This window comes from Hyperoodon ampullatus, assembly GCF_949752795.1.
Source record: "Hyperoodon ampullatus genome assembly, chromosome: 12".
Lineage (NCBI taxonomy): Eukaryota > Metazoa > Chordata > Mammalia > Artiodactyla > Ziphiidae > Hyperoodon > Hyperoodon ampullatus.
In genome coordinates this window covers 11,321,542-11,341,080 of record NC_136925.1, presented here as the reverse complement: position 1 = coordinate 11,341,080, position 19,539 = coordinate 11,321,542, and the positions used below count along the sequence as shown (strand labels likewise).

Below are 19,539 nucleotides of genomic sequence, written 5' to 3'. Positions count from 1 at the left end.
CCAGCTAACCATCTTCACTCAGTGATTGAAATAACTGACAAGGTTGGAGGACAGTAGCTACTGTATATGGTAGACCTTCAGCTCCATAATAAGGAATCAGAATGGCTGGATACCCTGGAGGCTGCTTCCAGTCACTTCTTATTTATACTGTCTTCCTTAAGACATGATAAACTATGTCTAATCACTAGGAGGCTCTTTGAGTTAATGAAAATATATCCTGGTGTCTGATGATCCAGTGAACTCTTTCATGAAATAGCCATGTAGAAAAGCATAAGCCCCATGAGGACAGGACTGCATCCATTACAATCCTAGCGCATTGTCCTGACATCTAACACCCACTCAGTACACGACTACTGAATAAATTAATTTGGGTTAGCCTGTGGGTGGAGGGATTTCACACCTGTCCTTCCACATCATCTTTACTTTTGGTTCAAATCCCAACTCTGGCACTTAATTCCTGTGCAACCATGGGCAAGTTGCTCAACTGTATGTAGCTTCAGTTTCCTAATCTGTAAAATAGATATAATGTTTATATCTACCTCACATGGTGATTTTGAACATTCATTGGGATATTACACACAGAGTGTTTACAACAGTGCCTGGCAGAGCGGACACTGAGTTAACGTTAGCTGTTCTTATTATCATCATTATTGTGTGGTCAGACTACACTAGATGCTGATGAAGAGTTCACATGAAGTGATGTTTCCGGCCCTCTGGGAGCTTAAAACCTCATTCAGAAGGAGTTCTGCAAATAAACAAGCAAAAACATCTAGGTATGAACCACGGGCACTGTGCTTCACAGCCCCCCCTCACATTTTTTTTTTTTTTTTTTTTTTTTTTTGCTGCCTGACTATTTCCACTTACACTGACCTTTCAGAGTAGTTTCTTTATTACTCACTATCCTAATCATATAACATCTATCAGGGATGATAGTTGTATACATTTAGAGGATGTTCTAACCTCTTTCCTGTAAAAAGTAGCATGACTTAACTATAATTCCTAATTCCATTCTAATTCCTCTTCTGTGTATCTGAGATGGATGCTATACGAATGAAAAAAAAATACTACTTTACAGAGCTCACTAAGCATGCCACAGCAAAAGTGCCTATAAGAATAGAAGTTATGAATCATAACAGCACAGCTGTCCTTTGGGAGCAGAGTTTACAACCAAGCTCTGACCTCTTTAATATTTCATGTCTATAAGGGAGAAGAATCAACTTGCTAAAGTCTTAGCAGGAAAGGAGGGATTTTATATGTATGTACATAAATCTCCTACAATTTACATTTACAGATGCATGCATACAACTCCAATTTGCAATCATTCTTATTTGTCCAAGAAATGACTAGAGGAAAATATTGCCAGTGGCAGAAAGAATTGCTTTCATATGAATGCTAATGAAGATAAAGTTCTATATGGGAGGATATTAAAGGCAACTGTGTTCTGAAATTTCCTGCTGCTGCTGGCAGAGCACACCAGCCATCAACAATCATTTCCTTCCAACATTCCAACCACTCCGCTCAAGAGACCCAACACATAATCCTACAAGACTAGCTGCCATGACTCGTTTACATTTTCTTTCAAAAATCCACTTGATTCAGGATAATTACCTTTAAGCCATGTTCCTTTCAGATTCTTCTAAACACCATCTGATTAACCATTTGCTAACATTACCAAAAAATACAACTTTGCAATGAACCAAGGTTGGAGGGTGCAGGTCCCCCCACTACACTTAGGTTCACCTACCAAGAAAGATAACTTACGCTTTCCCACTTACTTAGCTCTCAAGCCCAGAGACAAACAGCAAACTCTGATCCGGTTTCTGGTATTTCGTTAGTCTCAAGGTCTTTTCTCAATTTAGGGTAAAAGGTCTATTTAAAATGTCAAATGTGTCAAAGAGTGGAATAAAAAAACTTTTCAGGTCAGGATCTTGTAAGTTGCATGGGGCTCCATTTCAAAATTCGGTGAACATGAAATTTATACCAATATTTACAAGTAATTATAAAATATCAATTAAAATATTTGTATTATCCATTGAATTTTTAATATAATATTTCTTGGTTGGTAATTCAGATAACAAGAATTCACTATCATTCTTTTTCTCCCTATTTTCTCCAAATATTCATCTATTTAAGAACCTCATTCATATCTGCATGAGGCAAAGCTATCTGGAAAGAAAGTGACTCTAAAAATCAAGAAATCTGGTTTCTTTCACCATCTTAGCCACTGAATAACTCTGGGCCCCTGGGGGAACTACTTGTCCTCATAATTGTTCAGTGTCCTTATCTGTGAAGAATAATATTAGCCAAACCTACTTTCCAGCTTATTGTAAAGTTAAAGGAAATAATGTTTGTGACTGCATTTGAAAAAAAAGTTCTACTCAAATGCAAATTAGTATGGTTAATTTTTTGCTCAGTTCTAAAATGCCCAAAATACTGGCACATACACGAAGCTCTTGCTTTATCTCTCCTTCCTTTCTCTTTTTCTTTTTCTCTTGCTTTCCTTTGCAGTCCCAGAAGATTGATTCAATGCCCTCATCAGTGTCTCCCTGAGGACCTTCCAGGGTCAAAGTTCTATGATATAAGAAACCTTACTATTTTACACTTTTTAACTTTGGAAATCTGATTTGGAAATCTGCACTGTGGTACTGCAACTATAGACAAAGAAAAAAAAAACAATTTGTAAGTGTTATTTACATTGTACTTCTAAAGATTTTGAAGACCTTTCAGTTATTTATCCCAAGTTTCTGTTTAAGTGTGGAAATTACTTTATAAAGCAAAACAAGGCATTGTCTTTATTCTTCTTTATAGGTAAAGAAGAATTTGTTGTGCCTGCTACAAAAGCACCACGAAATTAGGACACAGATAATTCCTCTGTCTGAAATTATGGCAACTCAGTAGTGAGACAAGACTTCAGGCCATTGTTTTATGCTTCAACCACCACAAAAATCAGTAATAATGATAGTCATTTAATCATCAATTTTCTTTTCACATAAAACAAGGTCCACATTTCAAAGGAATGCAGAAATAAATCCAACCTATATTGGGCTACTGGTTTACTTAGTGGCCTCGTATTTATCAGACTTTTTTTGTTATAATGTGTCATAAGTATTCACGGAGTTTCCAAGAAAAGCTTGATAGCCAACAAGTTATATAATTTCCGTTTGTATTATACTAATATCAGGCTAATATTCACTTCGTATTATACAAATATTAGTCTCTGGGAACCTCATGCACTGCCACTTTGCATACATAGAAAGTTCAAACTAGGGCCTTTGAAGCATAAAACAAAGTCAATATCTCCTAAGGCAATGAATAGCACAAATATTTTCATTATGCTAATCTTGATAAAGAAACACATCTTAATAACCACTAACATCTAGCTGTGTGGTTTTTCTTTTTCTCAAAATGAAGGCTCTGTCTTAAACTCCAGTCAAAACTTCTCGGAGTCTATAATCATAGGTTTTCGGGTGCTTTCTTTGATTTAGAAAAGTCCTTAGTTCGGGGAAACCACATGAAATGGTAACTTGAAGGATAACTTGATGGACCCAGCCTTGTCTGTTCTCTGAGAGCAGGTGCCAGATCTTACTTCACTTCGTATCCAGCAGCAAAGTCAAGGAGTGGCCTGCAGTGAGGCCTCAATAAATATTAGTCCAGTGTACGGACAGAGAAGCCGAGAGGCCTGAAGTCCTTTTACTCTGAAGAAATGTTACTTAGTGTTAGGTTTATCACACAGCTCAGCATCTGAGCGTCCCTCCGATGGGGGGGAGGCAGGTGTGCTGGTGGGTAGGCTGGGGAGAGGCTGCTGCCTCCCGGTCTTCAGGCAACCCTAGTCAGCTTATTTCTGTCAGTGATGTCAGCCAAGAAAACACCCGTGGAAAGAGAGAAGACTAGTTTTGAATTTCCTCTTCCACGCGTACTGACCAGTTCCCTGCCCCAGGGCTGCTCCCACCCACCCGCACTCACTTCAGACCCTCCCCTCAAGAGCATCTTTCTCTTCTCTTTTCCTTGGGATTTAGGAGAACCCCAAGAACCTTCCCCTGCAGGTTCTTTTTTCTAAATGCATTTAGGCGGTGCCGGAAGGCAAGGGCAGAGACGGCTTGCTGGGAAGCCCCCTGCAGAGGCCAGTCGGATCCCTCCTCCCTGGCACCGGGTGAGCAGGGCAGTGGACGGTTAGAGGCAGGAACCGGTACCCACCTATGTTTTCCGAGAGCAGGAAACTCCAGCGCTGCGTGCTCTCCCCAGGGAGCTGCGCGGAGCCTCCACCCTCGCAGACCCATGCGCAAAAACGGCCACGTCCATGCCACGCCCGCGCGCAAGGCCAAGTTCAGGGCCACAGGCCTGCTTAAGCTGGGACCACGGTCAGCCCCATGCCTGCAGCCTGCGCCTCTCTACACGCACGCACGCACACACGCACGCACGCACGCACGCACACACGCCTTGGGCCCGGCTGCCCGCCCCCAGTTCCCACAACTCACGTCTGCTCCCGGCGTTCCAGGCTTCCCCGGAGCTCCCGGCTTTCCCGGCTCTCCCGCGGGGCCCTGGGCAGGGAAGCCGCGAGGCAGGGAGAGAAAAAAGGAGAGAAAAGGGGGCAAAGTTGAGACTCTTCTGACGCACGTGGCTACAGACCACGTCGGAAGGAAGGAAGTGGAGGGCCAAGGCGCTGATCCACTTACCGGGGGGCCCGGGGGACCCTTCGGACCTCGGTCACCCTGGAGGACAGGAGGAAAGGGAGAGCAGTCCGTGAGAGGGGGGCGCTGGGGACCCCTCCGGGAGAATCCCTCACAAATCGGGGACGGGGACGGGCTAAAGGGTGCTGGTCCATGACCAACCGGGGCCAGAGGACACGTGACCTCCTCCCTCCGAAATTCCCAGGCTTCCAGGCTCACCCACGTCCCATCCCGCCTTTGGGTGGGGGCTCCGGGCGCTCTCCAAGAACCCACCCGAGCCGCTGGGGGAAGGTGACACTTACGTCGATGCCGTCGATGCCCGGGACTCCAGGGGGGCCCGGCGGCCCCGGAGGACCCTGCTCACCCGGGGGGCCCCTCTGACAAGAGAGCGCACACGGGTTAGTGGAGCACGTGGGGCAACGACGCGGAACTGGGCACCAGGGCCCGAGGCCCGCCCCCCGCCGCGCGTCCCAGTAAAGACACTGCCCTGCAGAGGCCGGGGTTTGAACCCAACATAACACGCGGGGATCGAACTTCCAAGGGAACTTCTTCCCTTCCTCAAGGTTCTCAATGAGGCTGACAGTGAGGTTAGAGCACAATCCAGGCCCCCAGGGTGGAGGCCTCACGTCTACAGAGCATTCAACCGAAGGGGGCTTGTGAGGGAGAGGAGGCCTCTGCCTCAGGGGATTCGACCTTGAAGATGGTGGTCGCTGAACACCTCGATTTAATCGGTGACTGCGGGTCAGTGTTTTGGCCAAAGCGGAGGCGCTCCAGCCCAGATCAACTACGGTGTCATATTCTGTAGACCTTCCTGTGCTCAGGAGAAAGCTGGGGGAATCCTCTCAGGGAAAGACAAGGGAGGATGGGGTGGGGAAGCGGTGAAACCCAGCGAGCGCCTGGCCTCCTTTCAGATCCGCCTGCAGCGATTCTCTTGCAGGAGGTCTGGGCACCTCGCTTCAAAAACACCCCAAATTTCAGGCTGACCCTAGGGTGTGACCCCTTTTATCGGCTGCAAACAGCTCAGCTTTGATGGTGTTAGAGGGGAAGCTGGCCTCTGAAATAGTTTGCACACGTTGCTTAGGAATGTGAGATTTTTCTTTCTCTCTCTCTCTCTTCTAAATTGAAAGAAAGAAAGAAAGAAAAAAGCTTCTTTCATCAAGGAAAACTTGGTTTTTCTAAACTCCGGGGACCAGACAGGTTACAATGGGGTCTTTGTAAGTGAAACCTCAAACGGCGCTGGCGCCCCTGCCCCGCCGGGTCCTGTCCTGGGCGGAGGGAGGAGACGCCCAGCCTTCGGGAAGCTGCTGAAATTTCGAGGCGAGTCGGGGCCTCGGGTCCACCCCCACCGACCGGCGGGCACAGCGGGCGGGATGCAGAGTTCGCTGGAGCCCCGCCCACTCCCGCCGGGCTGCTCTGGACCGCGGCAGGAGGGGGAGGGGAGGGGGGGAGGGGAGGGGAGGGGGAGGGGGAGGGGGAGGAGCAGTCAGGCTGAAAATTAAACCCCGGCCTCCAGCCTCCGCCGGCCTCCACGGCCTGAGCCTGCAGTACGGGGGCCCGGTTGGCGAGGGGGCGCCCTTTCCGGGACCGTAGGGGTCACCTAGGGCCCCCGCCTCCCACCGTGCTCGCCGCAGGATGCGCGGGGCCCGGCAGCCCACGGGATGCTCGGCACCTTCCCCGCGGCTCCCCCGACGGCTGCGCCCCCTGGCTTACCAGGTCGGTGGTCTGGCTGGGCTGGAGAAGAAAAGATGGAGAGACAGTGGGAAGGCGTCCCCCTAAAGCCGCGCGCAACTTACTTGAGCCGCGCACAGGCAGAGCCCCGACAGCAGCAGTCCCAGCCCGAGGGCCCCGCGGTCCCGCGCCGTCCAGGCCATCCCCGCCGCGCGTCGCCAGTCCCCGGGCCCGCCCTCCACGCGCGCACAGTGGCGCTTGTCCCCACAAAGAGCGCCCCCAGACAGGGAGGCCTGAGTTCCTCCTGTTTGTGAGTGGCCCCCGAGAGGGTCCTGGGGATTGGAGGAGAGCTCGCGGGGCCGGGAGGACGGATAGAATGACAACAGTCCCTTTTAACCCCTTCCCCGCGGCCGCTCAGGCCGGTTCCGCCCGCGCCCCTCCCGCCCCAGGGCAGCGTCCCGCCGTCCTAGGAGCCAAGGCGATGGCCTGCGTGCCACTGAGGGCTGCGACCGGCAGTGTTCTTGCGGAGATGTTTGCGAGGGGAGGAGGGAGGGTCGTAAGCCACGCAAGGTAGAAACAGACACCCCCCGCCCCAAGGTGGTTTCTACCCGCCCAGCTGTGGGTGGGACCGGTGCTTCCTTACAGTCTATCTGGTCTGTGCTGCAAAGCCTGGATTCTTTAGAGAAAGAGAGTGGGGAGGGGGGATTTTGAGGAGGTGGCGAGAGCTACGCTGGGTGGAAGTGGTCTTTGCAGGTGGTCCAGGGACTCACTGTTACCCTGGTTGGCAGCTCGTGGCAAGTTTCTCTCCTGGGTCGCAGTGGGTCACAATGGATCAGCATCCACTGAAGTTCAAACTGGGGAAAGAGCAGCCAGTCAGTTCGGGTCTTTTTGGAGCACAGAAGCAGGTCGTTTAAAAAGGAGGTGAGTTTGTAAGTGTGGCCCAATTGTTAAGTGTCTGATCACCAACTTAACTGGTTCATCTCAGCGGACCAGGACTCTTGTTCCTGAATACCATTTTTCCAATGGAAATGGGCTGCAAACCCTTCCCACTTTTCTCCTGTCATTGGATGTAGATGACTTTAGCTCTGCATTGCCCGAGCACAGCCCTAGGCAGGAAACCCACCACTGGCACTGACTTTCTATTTCTGTCCTCACCGCAACGTCCAAGAGGTAGATTGGGTTAAAATGAGTCTCAGAGAGAACAGGAAACTGTCCTAGGCACAAGCCAATAAGTGTCAGAGTCTGGATGGGATCCCAGAGGACATATGCACTAACACTTCACACGGGAAAAGATTAGAAACAGAGGCGGCACCAGGAATAAAGTAGAGAAAGGAAAATTGGGTCCTGGGAGAATATGCGTGCTAGACATTTGCCACGGAGTGTCACAGCTTAAAATGGAAATGGGAAGGTCTGGGAGTGGAGGGGATGAGAGAAATTCAGGACTCAGGAAAAAACAAGATAATAAAAAAGACTTCAGTTTAACTAATTCATTGGTTGAAGAGATATAAAATTCCTAGACAATTGAAAGTCAGGTGTGTCTTGACAACTTCTTACCTTTTAGCAGGTGTTAAGGGAGAAAGAAGGACAGAACAGGAGAGAAACAGAACAAAGGAAGAGTGGCCAGGTCTGAATCTGAAGCCTCAGGTGAGAAGGTAAAAAAAAAAAAAAGATGTACCACACAAGAAGCCTGACACCACGTGCCACTCTGGACCCTCTTCAATGAGGAAGTTCCTTGTCAGGCATTTCTATTTGGATCCATGTTTCTTGGTCAGTTGATTCTCCTGGCATTCTGAAAATGTCCAGTTCCCAAATCTAAACATAATGTCATCTAAATGTAAAGTAACTTAATGTAAGGTCATCTCTTTTCTTTCATCCAATGGTGATTTGCACTCCATCCCTCCTGCCAAAATGACTCCATCTACTGGATCTAGAATTAAGTTAGACACATTTTTCCCATTGTTACAGAAGCATCCAGAGTTGAAGTAACTGGATGGAAGATCAGAGTTGGAAGGAATGAAAGATGAAGTCCTTTCCTTGTCCCCACAGAGGAAGGGAAAGTTAACCAAAATTTTATAAAGGGGTGAAAATAAGACATCAAGCCTTGACATTGCTGCATTGGTGCCCCATCTCACATGATGCTAACTGCCCTGGAATTCTCCTCTTCCTCCATTTTTCTTGTTTCCCTCAACCTTACTATGCCTTTTCTCCAGAAAGTGTGGACACTGGATAAACAAATTAAGTGAGATGAAAAGAAAATGAGCAGCTAGATCAAGACATATTTTAGGATGGAAAGTTATCTACAAATTGTATGAAAACTATGCTGACCTGTGTGTTCTTGGTGTGAATTATTTAACAATTGCATATTGACATCCTACAAAAGAACTGCTTTCCAAACCACACAATAGCTTGCAGCTAAGGAAATCACTTTAATCAAACACTTTGTTTTTCATCAGAATAGTCTTGTTTGCTTGGGAGGGATTTTATCTTGGTTCTGTTCCAACCTGCAGAGGAAACTGTAAAAGGAAGATGAAAGAATGGAACAACCTTTTCCTTCAGGACTACTAAATACCTGGCCTGCCCCCAACATCTCTTGGAGGCCAGTCGCACATGGGTAAAGGGGCTCAGAGGGGTTAAATCATTTGCCAGGTCACACAGCTCGTAAACGTCAGAGCTGGCATTCCATATGTTCCTGACTCTAAAATAAGGACTTTCTCTGCTATCCCAGTCAGCCTCCTTGGAGAATGCAACATCTCTCCAGAACGAATCATGATTTTCTAAGTAGGTAACCCACGCATGTGGTGATTGAACATTTGTATTAAAGATGAATAGAAAAGAAGACAGACCTAGAAATTAAAACTGCATAAACTTATTCCCTACATGTACTAGAAAACTTCAGAACTAGACTAATAAATTTTCATAAGAATTCAAAACTTACCCTACTTGCATGAATGTTACAGAAACAGATCCAGAAGCAAAATTTCTACTGTTCCTCCTAAAACTGGCAGCCTTTTCTATATGCAGTTACATATTCATGTGTATGACAAAATATCACATAGGAAATGTGATTTTTTTCCTCAATGACCAGATAAAAGTTTCACCAGAATAAGAAAAGGTGTCTCCCCCTCCCTGACTCTCAAAATAAAAGAGACCACTCATACAATGTTATTCACTAAGTCCTTTGTGAATTGGTATCAAACTAGGCATGCATTGTATGTGGGTGATTCTTTGATTCTCAAAAATAATTCATACCTTAACCGCCTTGAGAAGTTTTAATTATATGGCTAACCAGAAAACCTATATCCTTTGTTTAGATAGTTCATTAAAGTTACTTATTGCAAATGCAAAGTAATTCATTAAGCTGTTTTCTCAAAACTGTAATTCTGTCTGGATAAATGGGTACACCTGTGTAAGTACGCGCGATGCAGTTGTGGTGCAGGATAAGGGGGAATGGAATGGAATTCACCTGTGAATACAGGCTGGGTTGTGACAGAGTGTCACCCAGATCAGAGGTTTCTGAACACATCTGTACTTCCACATAAACACCACCTATGCACTAATAATCATCTATACAACACCCGTTTGGGGGCATACAATATGAATTCCAATTTCCATGCTAATTATTTTGAAGGAAGATTGGCAGAGTTCCCTGGTAAAAGTCACTCTCATTATACATCTAAAATGCTGATTTCCACACATCTCTCATTTTCATACCTGGAATCATTCTTCACTTTGAATACCCATGGACAAAACATATGTGACTAATGTTTTAATTTAGTCCATCAGCAAACATTTTTCAAGTCCCAGTATAAGCCAAGCACTAAGGAAATATTCTACAGGAACCAGATATTCTCCTCCCCATAGTGGGCTTACAGTATGTGACACGAAAAAAAAAAATACAAGTAGAGAAATAAAAAGTAAAAAGTTTCTTTTAGTCTGTTAAGCAGAACATGAAAGGCCCTAGGACAATCCATATTTCTCAACATAAAATACCTCTGCATTGTTTCAAGGCAAACTGAGTTGTGTGAGTGTAAGGTGTCTTACATCTGCCTAGATTCATCATTATCCAATTCTTTTCAGTAGGACTCTGAGGTATAATTCTATCTGCTAAGCTAGAGTAGGGTCCAGGTGACAACACATTAAACCAAGGAATTTTGGCCCCAACTCTCTACTCTTTTAATAGGGCTAGAGATTTCTACTTACTTTGCTAGGTTATTGACAGATATTAATAAGGTACTTAAGCCATTCAGAAGAACTAAATAAAAACTAATAGCAGACAACTACCTTTTCCTCCGAGAGAGAATTTTAGTGACAAACTATGGAACTTGACTCTATATTAAGCAGAATGGCACAAGGCTTAATTTTTTGAAAACTGAATTATGATTAAATTTTATATACATTGCCTAAAAACTAGCCCTTCAAAGATAAATTCTTTAATAGGAGAGGTGATTCTTTATGCTTTTTGTCTAGTCAGTAGCAACAAAGATTTAAAGAAATACTTGAATTCACAGATCTCATGCTTCTTTTCAGTTTATGATGATATGTTGTTTTCTACCATCATAAGGGGCCTCCTCTAGGTGAAGCTTCCTGGTTGCTGAGCATGAGGCTCTGAGCTGCGACAAAATCAGAAATTCCCCTAACTCTGTGTAGACTAGGCTGTGCAGTTCCAGACTTAGTGCTAAGAATGTGGTTAAATATGAGTGGGCAACACTCATCCAAATCACACCAAAGGCAGAGGCAGAATGGCGAAAGGGGAAAGCAGTGGACTTGGAGTTAGCAGACTGGCAACTAGTCTTTGACTCATTTTTTAAGTCAGCGTATCTTTATATAGCACATTCATGTGCTTCAAGAAAGATAGTAGGGGAGACACAAAAATGTTTAGTGTGTAGGACAATATCTAAGCTGAAAAATGTTTTTGAAAATAAATACGACAGCAGTTGGGATGAGAAAGATATATTTCTGGCTAAGGTCATCAATAAGGGGATCATATAACATGGAATACATAAGGAGGGACCTGAAGGCATTTAAGGTTTTCATAAGCAGAGATGGGGAGGTTGAAGGATAGAGTTCTGAAGAGAGGAGGTGACAATAACACCAACAAATTGAACCTAGAATAAATGGACAAGTTTCCAGAAACATACAGACTGACAAGACCAGGTCAAGAAGAAACAGATAATTAGAACAAACCAATCACTAGAAGTGAAATAGAATCTGTCATTTTTTTAAAAATTCCTTACAAACAAAAGTCCAGGACCTGATGTCTTCACTGGGGAATTCTACCAAACATACAAAGAAGAACTTATACCTATCTTTCTCAAACTATTCCCAAAAATTGAAGAGGAGGGAACACTCTCAAATTCATTCTATGAGGCCACCATCACCCTGATACCAAAACCAGACAAAGACACTACGAAAAAAGAAAATTACAGGCCAATATCTTTGATGAATATAGATGCAAAAATCCTCAACAAAATATTAACAAACCAAATCCAATAATACATAGAAAGAATCAGACACCATGATAAAGTTGGAGTCATTCCAGGGCCACAAGGATGGTTCAACATACACAAATCAATCAATGTGATACACTACATTAAGAAAACAAAGGATAAAAATCACATGATCATCTCAACAGACGCAGAAAAAGCATTTGACAAAATTCAGCAGCCATTCATGATAAAAATGCTCACCAAGCTGGGTATAGAGGGACCATATCTCAACATAATAAAGGCCATTTATGACAAACCACAGCCAACATAGTACTCAACAGTGAAAAGCTGAAAGCCTTCCTGCTAAATTCAGGAGCAAGACAAGGATGTCCACTCTCACCACTTTTATTCAACATAGTATTGTAAGCCCTAGCCACAGCAATCAAACAAGAAAAAGAAAGAAAGCGTATCTAATTTGGAAGGGAAGAGGTAAAACTGTCACTATTTGCGGAGGACATGATACTCTGTATAGGGAACCGTAAAGTCTCTACACAAAACTATTAGAACTAATGAATTCAGCAATGTAGCAGGATACAAGGTTAATATACAGAAATCTGTTGTGTTTCTTTACACTAATAATGAAATATCAGAAAGAGAAAAAAAATCCTGTTTAAAATTGCATCAAAATAATAAAATACCTAAGAATAAACTTAACCAAGAAGGTGAAAGATCTATACTCTGAAAACTATAAAACATCGATGAAGGAAATTGAAGATGATACAAAGAAATGGAAAGACATCCCATGCTCTTGGATTGGGAGAATTAATATTGTTAAGATGGCCATAATACCCAAAGCAATCTACATATTTAATGCAATCCCTATCAAAATACCCATCACATTTTTCCCAGCACTAAAACAAATAATCCTAAAATTTATATGGAACCATAAAAGACACAGAATTGCCAAGTCAGTCTTGAGAAAAAAGAACAAAGTTGGAGATATAACCCTTCCAGACTTCAGACTATCTTACAAAGCTACAGTAATCAAAACAGTGTGGTACAGTATCAGCACAAAAACAGACACATAGATCAATGGAACAGAATAGAGAGCCCAGAAATAAACCAATTAATGGTCAATTAATCTATGACAAGGAAAGCAAGAATATACAGTGGAGAAAAGACAGTCTCTTCAACAAGTGGTGCTGGGGAAGCTGGACAGCTACATGTAAATCAGTGAAATTAGAACACACCCTCACACCATACACAAAAATAGACTCAGAATGGCTTAAAGACCTAAATATAAGGCATGATACCATGAAGCTCCTAGAAGAGAACATAGGCAAAGCATTCTTTGACATAAATCATAACAGTATTTTCTTAGAACAGTCTCCCAAGGCAAAAGAAATAAAAGCAAAAGTAAACAAATGGGACCTAATCAAACTTAAAACCTTTTGCACAACAAAGGAAACCCTCAACAAAACGAAAAGACAACCTACAGAATGGGAAAGAACATTGTCAAAGAATGCAACTGACAAGGGATTGATATCCAAAATATCCAAAACAAACAGTTCATACAACTTAATACAGTATGGAAAAACAAACAATGCAATTGAAAAATGGGCAGAAGACCTAAATAGGCATTTTTACAAAGAAGACATACAGATGGCCAATAAGCACATGAAAAGAAGCTCAATATCACTAATTATTAGAGGAAATGCAAATCAAAACTACAATGAGCTATCACCTCACAGTGATCAGAATGGCTACCATCAAAAAGTCTACAAGTAATATATGCTGGAGAGGTGTGGAGAAAAGGGAACCCTCCTACACTGTTGGTGGGAATGTAAACCGATGCAGCCACTAAGGAAAACAGTATGGAGGTTCCTTTAAAAAACAAAAATAAAACCTACAGAATGATCCAGCAATCCCACTCCTGGGTATATATCCAGAAAAAAATGAAAACCCTAATTTGAAAAAACACATGCACCTCAATGTTCCTAGCAGCACTATTTACAATAGCCAAGACATGGAAGCAACCTAAATGCCCATCAACAGATGACTAGACAAAGAAGATATGGTACATATATACAATGGAATATCACTCAGTCTTTAAAAAAATGAAATTTTGCCATATGCAGCAACATGGATGGACCTAGAGATTGTCATACTAACTGAAGTTAGCCAGACAGAGACAGACAAATATATATTATATGGCACAACTCTTCTGTGGAATCTAAAAAATAATACAAATGAAGCTATATACAAAATAGAAACAGACTCAAAGACATAGAAAACAAACTTATGATTACCAAAGGGGAGAAGGAGGAAAGGAGGCACAAATTAGGAGTATGGGATTAACAGATACAAACTACTATACATAAAATAGATAAGCAACAAGGATTTACTGTATAGCACAGGGAACTATACCCAATATCTTACAATAACCTATAATGGAATATAATCTGAAAAAAGACTGAATCATCATTATGCTGTACACCTGAAATTAATGCAATATTGCAAATCAACTATACTTCAAAAAAAAAAAGATATCTCCTCTTAAGATGCTCCTAAATGCTCTGTCCTTATCTCCCTCTTCAATATACTGTCAAAACTCAGCCAAAGAGATGCTTTAAAAAGAAGAGAACATGTTGTTTATCTAGCCCAACTATCTGAGAGCTTTCTATCTCACACATGGCAGGAAAGCCAGGGTGCTGACAGTGTCTCTCACCTTCACATCATGGTCCGTCTCCAGCCTCAGAGCCTGCTTCTCTCCATCTCATCCCAGCTACACTGGTCTCCATGCTTTCCTCAAAGACAGCCGACAACACTAACGCAGTCTCTTTAACTCACTCTCTCTTTGTGGAATCCTCCTCCCTCAGATAGTATATATGTGCTAATTCCCCCGACTCCTTCATGTTTTTTGTTTTTCTTTTTCTCAAGGAGGCTCTCTCTCCAGGCACTCCAACTGTCTTCTTTTTTCTCTACAGCAGTTATGACCACCTGGCATACTATAAACATATTCATTTACTCATCTGTGTTCATCGCCTCTCCCTAGAAGGAATGTAAGCCCGATTGCAGCTTTAATTTCTGTCTATAACTTAGCAGATGTTTAGTAAATAGCTACTGAGTGTTAACAAATGAATACTAGAAATGGATAAGAAATATAATGAAGAAAGTATTGATAGTATTTGCCTTCTTGTTTGATTACAACTTAGGGCAAGCCCCTTCCCCTGTCTGGGTTTTAATTTCTTCATGTATAAACTGAGAGGTTGGAACTACATAGACTTAGTTTCCTATAGCTCTGAAAGCCCATGATTCTATGGACACCATGTTGTAACCAAAGAAACTAACCATACAGAAATTAACGTGAAGAGAAGGAAAAATGTCATTGAATGAATCTCTTGCTTTCTAGTCACCCAGTCTACATAACAAAGATTCTTTATGATCTTAGTCTGTATGCATTTTAGAAAAATAGAATATTAATAACAATGATTTTTTTTTTCATTGCAACAGTCTGGGCACAGCTGAGACCAATAAAAGTTGTCGTACTTTCTATTTTCCATTAAAAGCAAGTTTCACCATCATTTAGTTTTCACTCTGGTTGTCCTTAGCACCTTCCCCCATCATGGCTCCTCCTGTGATAGCAGCTCTATTTTCTGTGCTCTTCTTGTTTTATTGCCACCTAGTGCAAGATCCAGCGGATGTAGCAAGCTAGGTTTTATCTTTGAAAGCCTGACAGTCAACATTCAAAAATAACCTGATGAAATCACACCAAAGTATTATAAAAAGTATTTTCTATGGATATGTACAGATAACACTACCATTTCTTTCATATTTATTTAATACTTCCAAGTGAAAGAGTATTTGTAAAAAGCACTTGTCATAAGCAACGTAATAAGCAAACAATAGTTTAGATATTTTGCACAGTAGATATGCATTCCTTAAATCACTGAAAACATAACTTTCCTATAATATTTCTCAAATACCAGAAATAATATTAATCACAACCTCATAATTTATCTTTCCCATGTTATCATTCATGAAACTTTCTTTGTACACTGGGAAGTTAGTATGACTTAATTCTGTGGGATAGAGAGAAAGACATAGCTTCTCCGTCCTGGGTTTTGCTGGTTCTTTCTATAATATTTGCTCTCATATTTTCTCTGAATTTAACAAAAATAACATAGAGCAACACAGTTGAAATATAATTTTTAAAAGCATTATATCTGTCTGATTAATCATGTTCTGCCTTGGTTTATTCAGAATATGCATAGGTAAAAAGATAAAGGGTTTTCCTCTTGCACTGTTGGTGGGAATGTAAATTGATACAGCCACTGTGGAGAACAGTATGGAGGTCCCTTAGAAAACTAAAAATAGAATTACTGTATGACCCAGCAATCCCACTACTGGGCATATACCCAGAGAAAACCATAATTCAAAAGGCACATGCACCCCAATGTTCGTTGCAGCACTGTTTATAATAGCCAGGACATGGAAGCAAACTAAATGCTAATCGACAGACAAATGGATAAAAAAGATGTGGTACCTATATACAATGGAATATTACTAGCCATAAAGAGGAACAAAATTGTTTCATTTGTAGAGACATGGATGGACCTAGAGACTGTCATACAGAGTGAAGTAAGTCAGAAAGAGAAAAACAAATATCGTATATTAACGCATATATGTAGAATCTAGAAAAATGGTACAGATGAACCAGTTTGCAAGGCAGAAATAGAGACACAGATGTAAAGAACAAACATATGGACACCAAGGGGGGAAAGCGGGGGTGGTGGTAGTGGGATGAATTGGGAGATTGGGATTGACATGTATACACTAATACGCATAAAATGGATAACTAATAAGAACATGCTGTATAAAAAAATAAAATAAAATAAAATTCAAATGTAAAAAAAAAAGATAAAGGGTTTGAATCATGTATTTGTAAAGCCATATATGCTTTCATCCTCCCTCAAACAAGCCCAAACCCCTAATGTACATCCCTGAAAAGGTAGAAAGCCTAACTTTGTTTTCTATTGGAGCTGTACCAAATAACTCTCCTGGGCAACCACGTTGCCAACAAACAATAAAGAACCTGCCATAAAATAACATTTTTATGGTATACTGCCAAGAAACTGAGGTTTGCCGTGGAATAAATGGCACCAGCCTAAAATATGGGCACAAAGGCAAATAGAAAATATGGAATTTATTGCTTTGAAGTCAAACTATGTATTATAGCAGTACTTTGGGGGAAATATAAATACTCTGAGCCCACTAAATAACCACGAATGATGCGAAGGTGTTTGAATTGTACAGCATGGGAGCAGCTGTTCTGCAAGTCTTATGTAAACCTCTTGAAATTGGTTTCCTTTTCCAATTTAGAAAAAGGAAAGAGATAAAAGATGGGCTAGATCGGGAGAAATCACAAACAAGCACAATATAAATGAGTCTCTTAGTGTTAGTGCTCCATCAAATGTTTTTTTTCACTGCATTTTTATTATGCAGTTCCTAGGGTTACCTTTTGACATCTGCTAATACCTTTAAAAGGGGTGTTTGCTTTACTAAAGGAAAGCAAGGGCTGATCCTGAAAAAAGCATTTAATTAATGTAGAGTGTCAAAGATTAGAATGAATCTGATTTCATGAAGAAAAATAGAAAAATACACTGTTACTTATTGCTTTCATGCTAGCAGCACATTTCATTTTAATCTAAATTTTCTCACAAGTAATACTGAATACTTGCTGTCTCCAAATCAAGAGAAAAGTGACCTATCAGTATACGTCTTCTACCACTCAGAATACACAGATTCCACTGTTCACCACTCTGTAAGTCTTCCAAGAGACAGTCACTTCAGTAGTTGATGGCAAATTGAGATTTCAGCCAAAGTGAGATCATAGGCCACAAAATAAAAACAAGGGCGTAGGGACAACTCATGGACACTTGGGTTTGTCTGGGGACTTGTATGAGTACTTGACTATTCTTAGTCTAGGAAAGTAAGGAGCAGTGTCAGAAAACAAAGCTAGAAAAGGGAAGAATTCACAGACATGGGAATTCCCACATGAGAGTTCATTTTCCTAGAACACTGGACTTTATCTTCTCCTGGGTAACCCTCCTCTCCCTCTAGGATTCCTCTCAAAGGCCACCTCTCACAAGAAACCTCCTTGGGCTTCACTCCCTTCCCTCCCTGCCCCTGTCTGAGTGAGGAGCCTTTTCCCTGTGCCTCCCTCCACTTTCCTGGTCCTTATCTGTTATATTGTCGTTGTTTACTTATCTCAACCACTCACCCTCCCAGGAACTGGGAGAACAAGACCTGTGACTTGTTTAATTCTGTAGACCCAGTATAGAGGCAAAAACTGAAAGCTCACTAGGGACTTCCCTGGCGGTCTGGTAGTTAAGACTCTGCCCTCCCAATGCAGGGGGCATGGGTTTGATCCCTGGCTGGGGAACTAAGATCTCACATGCCCTGCGGTGCAGCCAAAAAGTAAATAAAAAACAAAAACAAAAGCTCACTAAATGAATAACAAGTAGGATCAATGTCTGAGGACATGTTTTATACTGCACAGTTTTCCTTCTTTTAAAAAAAATTATTTTATTTTGTCCTGCAAAGTAAATTCTGAAAAATCTACGCAAATCACAAATACCTTCCAAAATGAGAATGATGAGATCCTTTATAAGAAAAGATATGTGGTTATTACATGTTTCTATTTTTCTCAAAGGAAAGTTAGTTGGCATAGACAAAATAAGGTAGATTAGAAATTTTATGCCTAACACTGTTTCTTACAAGCCAAGAAACCTACATGAAGCCATGTCTTCAACTGAAAAATAGAGAGAATCCAATCTGTGTTTGCTCTCTTATGAAATTGTTGAAAGGATAAAGTAAGTTAATGGGAATAAAAGTATTTTTTAAACTTTTACACTGGTATATTAGGGGTATTAAGATGTTAAAAAAGCATAAATGGGATTTAATTACATAGAGTTTTCTACTTCTTTGTCTTATACAGGGTAAAAATTGAGGAATATGTTTTGGTGACAAGTTTGAGTTTGACATTGTCACAGTCTGTCCTTGGACGTAAGTAGGATATTTTTGGACCTATAACCTTGATCCATTTTAGTTATTGTTACCACCACCAACCACATCATCAAATACAGAACTTTAATGACACGTTAGACTCAAGTCTCTTTTGTGTTTCCTTGTGGTAGAGTCAGAATTCAGTACAAAACAAAAAAATCGTTCACGCCTGTTCCAAATACTTTTAATATGGACAGTGTGCTGATTTTGAAAAGCTCCTTGGTGGAACAAAAGTGAAATGTATCACCAGCTGCCAGCATCTTAGTTGCATTCCTGCACATGGCAGAATAAAATCGAAGATAACTGGTCCCAACTGGTCTCCACTGTGATGTGAGACTACACTTGGCAGACAACCTACAGTCAGCTGTAACATGATTGGCTAGACTATAATATAACAAAGTAATACTGAGACTTTACTGTTCTGGCCATCAGTCAACTTAATAGCATCCTAGCATGCAGACTTCAGAATTATAATGACTTGAAATATTTTTCAGGAGCAATGAATTAGTAAATCAATTATACAAGTACTTGACTGATATCCATCCCAGTGAGGACATACCCTAAGGTCTCCTTCCCTCACCTATGGTCCAGAAGTGACACAGACATGGCAGAGGTTGTGTTGTCTGAAAGCCACCCCAGTGCCATTGCAAAGATCTTGCTGCACAAAATTTCAAGATGGCACAATGATGGTCCCATTGGCTTTCCAACCC

The 19,539-nt window shown here is 41.9% G+C and overlaps 1 protein-coding gene across 1 annotated transcript in view; it reads right to left on the bottom strand.

The window, feature by feature from the left end:
* Positions 1 to 19,539, bottom strand: part of COL9A1 (collagen type IX alpha 1 chain) — a gene marked incomplete at both ends in the record, with an annotated part of 83,927 nt that overhangs the window by 54,882 nt on the left and 9,506 nt on the right. Inside the window, 5 exons of the mRNA XM_079716709.1 lie at positions 4,476 to 4,538; positions 4,674 to 4,709; positions 4,970 to 5,044; positions 6,378 to 6,398; positions 7,106 to 7,189. Coding sequence (XP_079572835.1) covers positions 4,476 to 4,538; positions 4,674 to 4,709; positions 4,970 to 5,044; positions 6,378 to 6,398; positions 7,106 to 7,189 — 279 coding nt within the window. The remainder of the gene's footprint in view (positions 1 to 4,475; positions 4,539 to 4,673; positions 4,710 to 4,969; positions 5,045 to 6,377; positions 6,399 to 7,105; positions 7,190 to 19,539) is intronic.